Genomic DNA, 13,299 nt, shown 5'->3' with positions numbered 1-13,299 from the left:
ACACACACACACACACACACACACACACACACACACACACACACACACACTTTCTCTCTCAAGTTCTAAGGATGAAGATGAATTTTTCTTTAATCCTATTTTTCCTTCTTTCAAAAATACTGACTATATGTTATATTCCAGGCTGATAGCATTATGACATTAATGGCAGTTAAAAGTAAAGAAAACCTCTACCTCTCAAATCAGTGTTTATTTTTCTCAAGTTCCTCCTAGCCCCTGTATGCAGGCAGCGTGCTTTTTATGTAGTTGTAATTTTAGTGGTGATACACTTCTTATTTCATTTATCCACTTACAGGTTTTCTTTTAATGCTGATACATAGTATCCATAGTGACCACAGTTAGTATATTCTGTTAAACGACTATACAAAGCTTCACTTATCTCTGAACTATTTAAAATAAGTAACTATCAATGGGAGAAAAGGTTGGTAATTATAATGGATAATACTGATGTTAATTATTTTGTAGCCATTAGAAGTGATAACTATGAAAATTATAAAAGTGCTTACAAGTAGGTAAAAAACAGAAACCAAAATTATATTTATGTAACACTGACATCTTATATAAGAATTATACATGTGAATTATGACTGGATTAGAATACTGAAAAATCAATATAGTTTCTTCATCAGGTGGTGTGATTATGGGTAATCTTTTTGGCTTTGAATAATAATTTATGCTCTTTTAAATATATAAGATGATAAATAAGATATGTTGAGATATAATTTTGAAGAAAAAATTAAGTATATATAAATATAACAAATATTACATATTCATCTGATTTTTAAAAAATATATAAACCTGTTGGTGGAAGTAATTAACAGGATTGCAAATGAATACTAAAAAAGAGTCAGCTTTGGAATTTTATGATTCAATTCTGGATTTCTAAATTAAGTGGAAATAAAAGTGATATTGTTTAGAATATTATTTTGAAGTATAAAAGTACAACATATTTCCAAGTCTCCTATAAATGTGTTATCATACTTTCATAATTTAAAAAATAAGAAAGAAGAAAAAAGTATAAATGAAATACTAACGATTGTACATGGTAAAAGGGCTATTTGAGGTTAAGTGCCATTTTTACACTGGTTTTGGTAGCTTAACTTCCTGAAATATTGTTTTGGAGGATTAATTTACAAGCCTTTCTTATTCAAGTAACCTCCTTTTCCATTTCAGCTGAAGACCCATGCACAAAACATTGGCTCTGAGTCTGTATCTTTAGTATATACCATGCTTTTTACAAACTGAATTACATTAGTTTATTTGTTCATTTCTTCACAGAAACAAGTTGTTCCCTGAGTCTGTCATCAGAAATATTATGTATCAGATATTGCAGGGGCTGGCATTTATCCATAAACATGGTAGGTTTTATATCCCTCCATCTTTAGATTATTGTCAGTTATGGATAAGAATTCTTTGTAAGCTATTATTAAATAAATAATATGTTAGATAACTACAACTTTGGAGTATGTACCTACTAAATGACATATTTTAAAACTTCAGAATTTCTACAATTCTAAATGAAATAGAATTTCTATAATCTATAATTATTTTCTTCTATCGGAGAAGGCAATGGCACGCCACTCCAGTACTCTTGCCTGGACAATCCCATGGATGGAGGAGCCTGGTAGACTGCAGTCCATGGGGTTGCTAAGAGTCGGACACGACTGAGCGACTTCACTTTGACTTTTAACTTTCATGCATTGGGGAAGGAAGTGGCACCCACTCCAGTGTTCTTGTCTGGAGAGTCCCAGGGACGGGGGAGCCTGGTGGGCTGCCGTCTATGGGGTCACACAGAGTCGGACACGACTGAAGAGACTTAGCAGCAGCAGCAGCAGCGTCCTCTATATCAGAAAGTTTTAGCAGTTTGATCACCAGAGTTCAGCCTCAGTCATCGTAAACCTGCTTCCTTAGTCCATCTAATTTTACCATGGAAATGAAAAAAATATAAGGTTCCTCTTTTGGAAAAGGTTGAAATGCTTTGATCTATCATGACCAATTACTAACATCTAACTAGTTTAAAGCCACCCAAGCTGTAGTATTTTCTAGTTTTTCTTAGTATTCACAAATAGTTATTTCTGTTCTTGAAGAAATTAAATCAAGTGCTTGTTCTTATTTTTATGAATTTCTTATTTATGTTAATCTTAACTGATATTGTTTTTTGCGTCTCTATCTACCCAAATAATTTCACCTGAAAAGTTAATATGATTATTATGAAAAATTTTAATGAATGCTTAGAATCACTGGCTGTTTAGATATTAAATTAGAAAAGTTTATGCTACCATTGCTGCATTTCAAGCATGCTAAGTCGCTTCAGTCGTGTCCGACTCTGCGCGACCCCATAGACCGCAGCCCACCAGGCTCCCCCGTCCCTGGGATTCTCCAGGCAAGAACACTGGAGTGGGCTGCCATTTCCTTCTCCAATTCGTGAAAGTGAAAGTGAAGTCGCATTCACAACTCACCATCATTAGTCTCCTTTCATGTTCATCTGATATTTTCTTTTCTCTTTTAACTGCTACAGGAAATAAATAGAATTTTCTAAAAATGCCACGCAGAATTCCATATAAACCTTGTAAGAACATTCTTGAATCCCCAGTCTTGTATAAGCTATTAAGGTCTTTCAAAATCTAAAACCCATGATAATTTACTACAATTGATTGGTAAAAGTCAGTCATTTGTTAATTAAAGTTAAGGATATATACTATTTTCAGTTCAGTTCAGTCGCTCAGTTGTATCCGACTCTTTGCGACCCCATGAATCGCAGCACGCCAGGCCTCCCTGTCCATCACCATCTCCAGGAGTTCACTCAGACTCACATCCATCGAGTCCGTGATGCCATCCAGCCATCTCATCCTCGGTCGTCCCCTTCTTCTCCTGCCCCCAATCCCTCCCAGCATCAAAGTCTTTTCCAATGAGTCAACTCTTCGCATGAGGTGGCCAAAGTACTGGAGCTTCAGCTTTAGCATCATTCCTTCCAAAGAAATCCCAGGGTTGATCTCCTTCAGAATATACTATTTTAATTGTTCATAATGGATTCCTTATCTTCAACCCATTTTAAAGCTCTGGTCAGCACGATAACTCTTGATTCTTGCATGTGTTAATTTATGCTAATGGACGCAAGTGTGGTGTGAAAAATCAAAAGCTCATGAATTCTTTTGATTTTCTTGTAAAGAGCTTTGTATTTTACTGTTATTTTTTAGGCTAGTAATAAAATTGGTTTAGATTTCTTGGATAGATGGGCATACCAGACCACCTGACCTGCCTCTTGAGAAACCTGTATGCAGGTCAGGAAGCAACAGTTAGAACTGGACATGGAACAACAGACTGGTTCCAAATAGGAAAAGGAGTACGTCAAGGCTGTATATTGTCACCCTGCCTATTTAACTTATACGCAGAGTACATCATGAGAAACGCTGGGCTGGATGAAGCACAAGCTGGAATCCAGATTGCCGGGAGAAATATCAATAACCTCAGATATGCAGATGACACCATCCTTATGGCAGAAAATGAAGAGGAACTAAAGAGCCTCTTGATTGAAAGTGAAAGAGGAGAGTGAAAAAGTTGGCTCAAACCTCAACATTCAGAAAATTAAGATCATGGCATCCAGTCCCATCACTTCATGGGAAATAGATGGGGAAACATTGGAAACAGTGGCTGACTTTATTTTTCTGGGCTCCAAAATCACTGCAGATGGTGATTGCAGCCATGAAATTAAAAGACGCTTACTCCTTGGCAGGAAAGTTATGACCAACCTAGATAGCATATTAAAAAGCAGAGACATTACTTTGCCAACAAAGGTCCATCTAGTCAAGGCTATGGTTTATCCAGTGGTCATGTATGGATGTGAGAGTTGGACTATAAAGAAAGCTGAGTGCTGAAGAATTGATGCTTTTGAACTGTGGTGTTGGAAAAGACTCTTGAGAGTCCCTTGGACTGCAAGGAGATCCAACCAGTCGATCCTAAAGGAGATCAGTCCTGGGTGTTCATTGGAAGGACTGATGTTGAAGCTGAAACTCCAATACTTTGGCCACCTGATGCGAAGAGCTGACTCATTTGAAAAGACCCTGATGCTGGGAAAGATTGAAGGCAGGAGGAGAAGGGGACGACAGAGGATGAGATGGCTGGATGGCATCACCAATGCAATGGACATGAGTTTGAGCAAGCTGGGAGTTGGTGATGGACAGGGAGGCCTTGGTGTGCTGCGGTTCATCGGGTCGCAAATAGTCGTACACGACAGCCACTGAACTGAACTGAACTGAACTGAACCAGCAACTTCAGAGCATAAGGGATTGAAAGAGGAAACTAGTTTAGGATTTAAAAATTGTTTCTAAACGTAAAGGGTAATCTAGAGATGGCTTTTTAAGTGCCTACATAGTGATTTCGGAAAGCAGACTCAAGAGCAATAGACATTTTTACAAAAGCTAATTTATTCTTGTCGTATTTAAACGTCTCAGATGTACTCCTTTGAGAAAACAGACACTTTTAAAATAGTAGCTGTCAAAAAATTGAACTAATACTTTAGTTAAAATAGGACCAAGTTACCAATATATTTTTGGAGAAGGAAATGGTAACCCACTCCAGTGTTCTTGAAGGCGGGGAAAACCTCCCCTCTGGTTTAGTTCTCTACGATTTCATAGATTAATGTCACATGCTCCCTCTGCTGTCTTCATCGTAAAGGTACGACATGTTTCTCTGGAAGTGAATGAAATGGATCTCGGTAGCTATTTGGAGTAAGGGGTACCAGGGACGCCGAGTCCATCTATCAGTGTCACACACAGCCCCCAACGGCTCTGAAGGGATTAGAGCCGTTCAGGCTTAGAAAAGTCTTCTGAGGTCAAACCTTCTTGGAATGATGACGATCTCCAACCGACGAGCAGGCCGTTCTTAATTCTCCACCAGGAAGGGTCGTTAGGATACAGGCCATCTGTGTATAGCCAGTGTGCTCTACGTACTCAGACGTTTGCAAGGAGGGCTTTCTGCCTCATTTTCACGGGGCTGCCATGTAGCTTCGGGAACCATCTATTTTATACATTAGTTCGGTAAATAAGCATGTTCCCGTTGCGCTTAATGCACTTCTCAAATAAGTGATTATACTCAAGGAATCGCGGTTAAACTGCCAGCAGCAGGAAGACCAGCTGCATTGGCGTGAACTGATGCACAACCCTCCTTGAGTTTCACATGGCCACCTCTCTCCAGGCTGAACCTCCTCGTCTGTTACACACTCGTGATCACAGGGCCTGCTTTGCAGATTCACAGAGATAATCATAATGTGGCAGTACCTAACCCAGTGCCTGAACGCATCAGATCCACAAACAGAAATACTAATGGAGGGACTTCACTGGCGGTACTGTGGCTAAGACTGCGCTCCCAATTCAGGGGGCCTGAGTTCAATCCCTGGTCAGGGAACTAGATCCCACATGCCGCAACTAAAGAGCCCACGTGCCACAGTGAAGATCAGAGATCCTGTATGTTACAACTAAGACCCAGCGCAGCCAAATAAATAAACATTGAAAGAAAAAGAAAAGGAAATACATGTGCAAATTTATTTTTACCCATCATATATACTGTATGAATTTCCTTGCCAACTTATTCTGAAAGCATGGTCCCCACCTCCCATCATTTTATAGACAATAAATAAGGTTTATTTTTTCCCTAAGTTCACATTCCTAATTCGAGCAGAGGTTCAGCTTCATCTTGTTAATAAATCAAATATGTCCAGATACGATGATTTATTGTTTTTCCTCTCTATATTACCAAGGTTTTTTTCATAGGGACATGAAACCGGAAAACTTGCTTTGTATGGGCCCAGAACTTGTCAAAATTGCTGACTTTGGACTTGCGAGAGAGCTGAGGTCACAGCCCCCGTATACGGACTATGTATCCACCAGATGGTGAGTAGTTTATGCAACTGTCCAGAGACGTGTGTCCCTGGTGAAGTTTTCCTACAGTAGATTGCTCCGTGTCTTTCTGGAGGTTCCGTATCAAGTACTTAAAATATAGAACTGATTTTTTTTTTTCTATATTCTTTGGAGAGAGAGGAAGATTGGCTCATGACTCTTCTGATTAATAAAAAGAGAAGGAAAAAGGATTTCACGCATCTGTTCACTCATTCAACAAATATTTGCTGAACACCTGCTGCTGGATACTATTTTAGGCACTGGGAACACAGAAGTGAGGGCTTCTCAGGTGGCTCAGTGGTAAAGAATCCACTTGCCAATGCAGGAGGCACAGGTTCCATCCCTGGGTCCGGAAGATCCCCTGGAGAAGGAAATGGCACCCCACTCCAGTACTCTTGCCTGGACAAGCCCATGGACAGAGGAGCCTGGCGGGCTACAGTCCACGGGGTCGCAAAGAGTCAGACACGACTTAGTGAGTGAACAGCAACACAGGAGAGAACTAAAGAGAAAAGAATCTCTGCCTCATGCTACTTACGTGACAGCCAAAACACGAACAAATTAAACGTATCATGAGTTACCAACAGAGAGACATACACAGGTCCATCAGAAGACATCAGAGGTCCTTCACGTCTGGGTAGTCTGAGATGTGATGCCTAGACTGCTTTATAGCAATGAGAACGAGAGGCCTAGAAACTACGTAAGCAGTATGATGAATCTCACGGATACAGTGCTGGGAGCAAGAGCCAAACGAAAGAAGAGCACTTATGGGATTCCATTTAATGTACAAAAGTAGATCTACTCTATGCTGTTAAAGGTCAGGACAGCGGCTACACAGTGGGGTGATGGGGGGCAGAAGTGACTGGAAGAGCGCAGGAGAGGGACCGTCTGGGGTGCTGACAACATGCTGTCCCTTGATCTGGGTGCCGGGTCTGTTCTAATTGTGAAAATTCAGCAAGCTGTATTCTGGGACCTGTGCTTTTTTCTGTATGTATCAGTTCAGTTCAGTCGCTCAGTCGTGTCTGACTCTTTGTGACCCCATGGACTGCAGCACACCAGGCTTCCCTCTCCATCACCAGCTCCCAGAGCTTGCTCAAACTCATGTCCATCGCGTCGGTGATGCCATCCAACCATCTCTTCCTCTGTCATCCCCTTCTCCTCCTGCCTTCAGTCTTTCCTAGCATCAGGGTCTTTTTCAGTGAGTCAGTTCTCCACATCAGCTGGCTAAAGTATATATATTATACTCCAATGAAAGCAATTAAGAATATTTGAATATCAGATAGTGATACTGAGAAAAATTGTTACAGAGAAAAAATTATTACAGAGAAAAATTAAGTCTGGAAAGGGACACTGGGTTGGAGGCGGCACGGGAGGGGAAGGGCATGTTGCTGTTTTTTTTTTTTTCCTTCTGTTTTGGGTTTTTTGACCTCTTAGCTCTCTGATTGAACCTGCGTTGAAAGGCCTTGTCCTGCATTGTCTTGCATCCCCTGCATTGGAAGGCAAAGTCTTAGCCACTGGACCACCAGGGAAGTCCCCATGTTGCTGTTTTAAACAAAAGGTCTCAGTGATGCTGGGGTGTGGGGGTGGGGAGATGCCTGTGACAGCTTTTCAGGTGGAGAAAATGCTGAGTGTAAATGCTGAGACCAGGCCTGGAGGCAGGAACGCTTTGCACAGAGCAGAATGAACACGCATGGAAAAGAGCAGGAAACAAGGTTAGAGTGTTTGATGGGTGGCCAGATCTCAGAGGTCCCTGTGGATCACAGTAAGGACGGGGGTGGCCTCCCCTGCGAGAACTGGGGGAGACCTCTGGCGGCTCTGAGCTGCCGGATTGGAAACAGACAGAACTGGGAGAGCAGGGAGGAGACTGCAGCAGAAGGTGGCAGAAAACGACTGGCTCTCGTGGCCGTGAAGGTGGTGAGAGGGACAGGACGCAGGGTGTGTTTCTAAGGCAGCGCAGACGTAAGGGATCAGATAAGGGAGTAAGGAAAGGAGTCAGGCACTTCAGGGGCTTTTCCGTGAGCAGCCGGGAGGCTGGAGTGGGCCCTGATGGCGATGGTGCCGCTGCGGAGCTCCGGGTTTGGGGGAGGCTGTTTTCAGGTGAGGGGTGCCCCTGAGATGTCATAGTAGGTGGCGGGCCCCATGACCTGGGTTCAGGGGGCAGGGCTGGGCTGGAGATGTAAACTTGGGAGATCTCAGTGTTTAAAATTACAGGGTTGGATGAGGTCACTCAGGGGGCGAGTATGGTTAAAGAATGAATCAGTCTGAGGACGGAGCCGGGAAAGGTTGGCAGTACGTCCCGGTTTGCTCAGGACAGTCTTGGCCAGGGCCTGTTATCAGTAGTTTCATTAAAGTGAGCTGGGTCACGTCTGATCCCCCGACATGCTATGCTTCTTGTTTCTCCCCCAGTCTTAGCTGCTAACATGAGAGACAGTGAACCAAGGTCACACTTTAACACACAGCTAATAAACAATGCCAGCTTTTTTTTTTTTTTTAATTTTAAACAGTTAAAAAAAATGAGTGTCTTCAAACTGTCTTTGAAGAGAAAAATTAGTTACCTTATTTCTAATAATGGTTTGATTTTTTTCATCACAATCCATGGAATCAATGTGAAACTTTAGGAAGGTCATTCTTTGAAAAGTGAAATGGCTGACATGACTGGGAATGCTACTTAATTTTAGTTAAAAAACTTTTGCATTAAAAATAGCATTCTTTTTGCAGTGATAAACCAAATACAAGTTTTAATGATGCTGAACATCATCAAAACAGTATTCTTACTAAATTAAGAAATCTAGAAAGCTGAAGGGTATTTGGTGAAGATGCACATCTGTTTTGTAACCGCTTCCAAATAAGCCACTAAATTGCATTCTAATAAAATAACAAGTTGCAGTTGTCAAAATATACACATTACACATACACACAGACAGAGCCTAACCAAACCACAAATTTTCTTTGATGACGTTGAGGTTGACTTCAAAGACTGCTGCAGCATAGCTGTATATTTTTCTCTCTTTGCTGTCATTCGAATTTTAGAATTGTTTGAACCTTTGTAAGTCAATTTCAATAATTTACAGTAGTGCCTAGCTTTTTTGTACATAATCCCTTTATATTTTGGTTGCATTTTATTTCAAATCCCTTGGAAATCTTCCTTCAGAATTTTTGATAAACAGCGCCAAAAACTCATGCTTCTGAAGTTTATAGCAAACTGGAATTATTGAAAATGAGGCTTGCAAACAGGAAGATAATGATTTTTATCCCTACAAAAGCAAAAGAGGAACTGAACAGATTAAATGCTAAGAGCTCAAAGTATACTAGTTTTTATCTGTTTAAATGTATAGTTAGAACTGGAAAATCTCTTCTTATGGGGAAGAATCTTTTTAAGGAGCTTCTATTTTCAACTGGGTAAATTTAGATCCTGTACTGAAATGGAGTGAAATTGAGACTATTTGTTTTAAGTATCTAAACCTGGCAAAACGTTTGAAATAATTTTGTCTCATAAAACTGTCAAAACATAGTAACAGGTGTTGGCAAGGATGCGGAGGAATTGGAACCCTCATAGGTTGTTGGTAGGAGTGCAAAATGGTACAGAACAGTCTGGCAGTTCCTCAGTGGATAAACATATAGGTGTATACCCAAGAGAAATAAAAACATATAGCCACACAAGAACTTGTGACTGTTCATAACAACATTATTTGTAATAGCCCCAAAGTAGAAACAATGATGAACAGATAAACAAAATGTGGTATAGCCATACAGTGGAATATTGCTGTTGTTCAGTCACTCATGTCTAACCCTGTGACCCCATGGACTGCAACACGCCAGGCTTCCCTGTCCTTCACCATCTCCTGGAGCTTGCTCAAACTCATGTCCATCGAGTCGGTGACGCCATTCAACCATCTCATCCTCTGTCATCCCCTTCTCCTCCTGCCTTCAATCTTTCCCAGCATCAGGGTCTTTTTCAATGAGTCGGCTCTTCACATAGGTGGCCAAAGTATTAGAGCTTCAGCTTCAACATCAGTCCTTCCAATGAATATTCAGGGTTGATTTCTTTTAGGATGGACTGGTTAGATCTCCTTGCAGTCCAAGGGACTATTGAGAGTTTTCTCCAGCACCACAATTTGAAAGCATCAGTTCTTTGGCACTCAACCTTCTTTATGATTCAGATCTGACATCCACACATGACTACTGGAAAAATCATAGCTTTGACTATACAGATATTTGTTGGCAAAGTAATGTCTCTGCTTTTTGGTTCACTGTCTAGGTTTGTCATAGCTTTTCTTCCAAGGAGCAAGCATCTTTTAATTTGGGGGCTGCAGTCACTGTCCGCAGTGATTTTGGAGCCCAAGAAAATAAAATTTGTCAGTGCTTCTCCTTTTTCCCCATCTATTTCCCATGAAGTGATGGGACCAGATGCCATGATCTTAGTTTTTTGAATGTTGAGTTTTAAGCCAGCTTTTTCACTCTCCTCTTTCACTTTCATCAAGAGACTTTTCAGCTCCTCTTCACTTTGTGCCATTAGTGTGGTGTCATCTGCACATCTAGGGTTGTTGATATTTCTCCCAGCAATCTTGATTCCAGCTTGTGGAGAAAAAGAAGTTCTGATACATGCTACAACGTGGATAAACCTTGAGAACACGTTCAGTGAAAGAAGCTGTTCACAAAAGACCAGACAGTGTATGGTCCCATTGATGAACAGGCAAATCGATAGATAGGTGGTAGACTAGAGATGCGGAGAAGGCAGTGGCACCCCACTCCAGTACTCTTGCCTGGAAAATCCCATGGACCAAAGAGCCTGGTAGGCTGCAGTCCATGGGGTCGCTAAGAGTCGGGCACGACTGAAGCGACTTAGCAGCAGCAGCAGACTAGAGATGCTGGACCCAGGGCTGTTGGAGTGATGTGATGTTTCTTTGGGGGATAATGAAAATGTTCTCAAGTTGATTGTGATGATGGATACACAACTCTGTGAATATACTATATTATCAATTAAGGGAATTGAGTCAGTTGAGGAAATGCTGCTTTCAAACTGATAAGCAAAAAAAAAAATAATGGATAAATAAGCACAGGATATACTCAGTATCCCATGATAAACCATAATGACTATGAAAAAGAATGTATACACATATAACTGAATCACTTTGCTATACAGCAGATATTAACACAACATTGTAAATCACTGTACTTGAATAAAATAAACTTTAAAAAAAAGGAGGGGGGGGAAGCTCGCTACTCAGGGATAATCTTTGTTAATCTTTTGTTTTCTGTCCTTCATATGAATGTATCAGGATGTAATGCATTGTAAAATTACACAGCTGTTCCCATTCAGGATATATCTGCTTCCATTCAGAGCTTCCCCTCTTTCCTTAGTATATTAGATAGCATTTTCACATCTGTTTGTTGGAGTTCCTATCTTAGGTCACTTGGACATTTCATTGATATTTGTCTCGAGCTCTGCTACATGTTTGTGGTCAGGAGAAATCTGCTCCATCCAATAGAAACCCAACACACTGCGCAGAGGCCTGATACACAGAAAGGCATTTAACACCCGGTCGTTGATTGAAATGCACAACCAAACAAAACGAGAGCCTGCTGTCTCTCCAGCTCGGAAATGACACCCAAAACGGCCTGTTCGATTTTGTGTTCTCTTTTCATAGGTATCGCGCTCCTGAGGTTTTATTAAGATCTTCAGCTTACAGCTCTCCCATCGACGTGTGGGCTGTTGGCAGTATAATGGCTGAACTGTATACATTAAGACCACTTTTCCCAGGGACAAGTGAGGTCGATGAAATCTTTAAAATTTGCCAGGTTTTAGGGACTCCTAAAAAAGTAAGTACTCTTGTCCCTAAGTTATTGTAACTTTTCATTATTTATAACCTTTGGCAAGCTAGCCGGTATTTGAATTTTTCAAATAGGCTTATGCTTTAACAGTTCATTTTCTTATAATCTTTTTTTAAAAATTGGGATGGAATGAGGATTGCAGAAGCTAGAATTCTATCAGGTTGTGGAAAAATGGTGCTTGCCTCCCTTGAAGAACATAAGGGAAGATTTTCTATATTTAGAGTTCTATATATTTAACTTTGAGCAAATGATCAGCTGATGGCTACAGAGACATCCTTGCTCAGAATCTTTCCTCCTTGTTCTGTGAATGTCCACTGGAATCAACTTATTAATGCCAAGTGTCCTAGATTTTATATTCTCTTAACCTTTTCTTATTTGCTTTTATATACCTCTGCCACAGATATTTCATTTCTTGAAATGAGGACTTTTCAATTAATTATTGTACTCAGCTAGACTTCACTTTCTGAGTTGTACTTATTTAATAAGTTTAAATATATATAATTACACCTTACTTGGGTGTGTGCCTCATACTTAATATTAGACAAGTTAACGCAGCTATTAAAAGTTTAACAAAACTGTCATTTCCCAGCTGTGTGCAGTTTTTGACATTGGAGGCAATGCATTAGCATATAATGAAGATCTTTGTAATAGTTATTCTCTTTGTAAATCACTTGTCCTTAGTTGTTCAAACTTACCTGGGTACCATCATCACCATCATCATCAACATTTTGAAATTTATAAAATGGCCTTCTCATTTTCTCTCCTAACTCTTAATTCAGTGTTCTCTATATACTGTTTGTACCACTGAGCTAGGTATGCCATCGGATATTTCATTTTCACATTTATTGATGAGTCAACACATCATACATGAGTGATTTTTATATTGTTACTATGTTTGTTTTAAACTGATCACTACAAACAATTTTCTTATTGCTGTCTCTCCCCCACTTATATATTCTTTCAACAGAGTGACTGGCCAGAAGGGTACCAGCTTGCATCCTCTATGAATTTCCGCTTTCCCCAGTGTGTTCCTATAAACCTAAAAACTCTCATTCCCAATGCCAGTAACGAAGCCATTCAGCTTATGACTGAAATGTTGAACTGGGACCCAAAGAAACGACCAACAGCAAGCCAGGTAAGACAAATCTTGATATAGCTTTTTTTTTCTTTTTTTAATTTGAGGTTTTACTATATTGGGGGTATCTTCCTTTGCAAAGACAAGTCTATTTTCGACCAGAGTTTTACCAAGAGAATTAAGCCCTAAAAGTTAAGGTACCCACTGTACCTAATGGATTAACTTCCAGGCGTGTAAGATTCTTGGAAGGATTGCAAAAAATAGCCACTCCAGTGATTTTCTGTGTTTTGTGGTTCAAATGAGGAACCCTACGGAGGTTGAGGCTGAAAGGAATCAATCTCTAATGATAAAAACTCAGGCATGGAACAAGCTAATTAGGAAGCAACTTGTCATGGGTGGTAAAAGAGCATCTCTTCAGTTAGACAGCCTCGCAGAATTTCCGCTGCTCTCCTGCGGTTTAGAGAATTCCTGTGCCCTCCACGCA

The 13,299-nt window shown here is 40.4% G+C and overlaps 1 protein-coding gene across 5 annotated transcripts in view; it reads left to right on the top strand.

The window, feature by feature from the left end:
* MAK (male germ cell associated kinase) overlaps window positions 1-13,299 on the top strand; it is a 48,883-nt gene that overhangs the window by 14,186 nt on the left and 21,398 nt on the right. For all 5 annotated transcript variants that reach the window (XR_005722666.1, XM_040249250.1, XM_040249248.1 and 2 more), the window contains exons 5-8: window positions 1,296-1,375; window positions 5,773-5,905; window positions 11,557-11,728; window positions 12,708-12,875. Coding sequence is in view for 4 of the 5 variants with exons in the window: in XM_040249250.1 (XP_040105184.1) it covers window positions 1,296-1,375; window positions 5,773-5,905; window positions 11,557-11,728; window positions 12,708-12,875 (553 nt within the window). In the remaining variant the exon portion in view is untranslated. The remainder of the gene's footprint in view (window positions 1-1,295; window positions 1,376-5,772; window positions 5,906-11,556; window positions 11,729-12,707; window positions 12,876-13,299) is intronic.

The sequence above is a fragment of the Oryx dammah genome, unplaced genomic scaffold (assembly GCF_014754425.2).
Source record: "Oryx dammah isolate SB20612 unplaced genomic scaffold, SCBI_Odam_1.1 HiC_scaffold_11, whole genome shotgun sequence".
NCBI classification, from domain to species: Eukaryota; Metazoa; Chordata; class Mammalia; order Artiodactyla; family Bovidae; genus Oryx; species Oryx dammah.
This window is presented reverse-complemented; position numbering and strand designations above follow the sequence as displayed.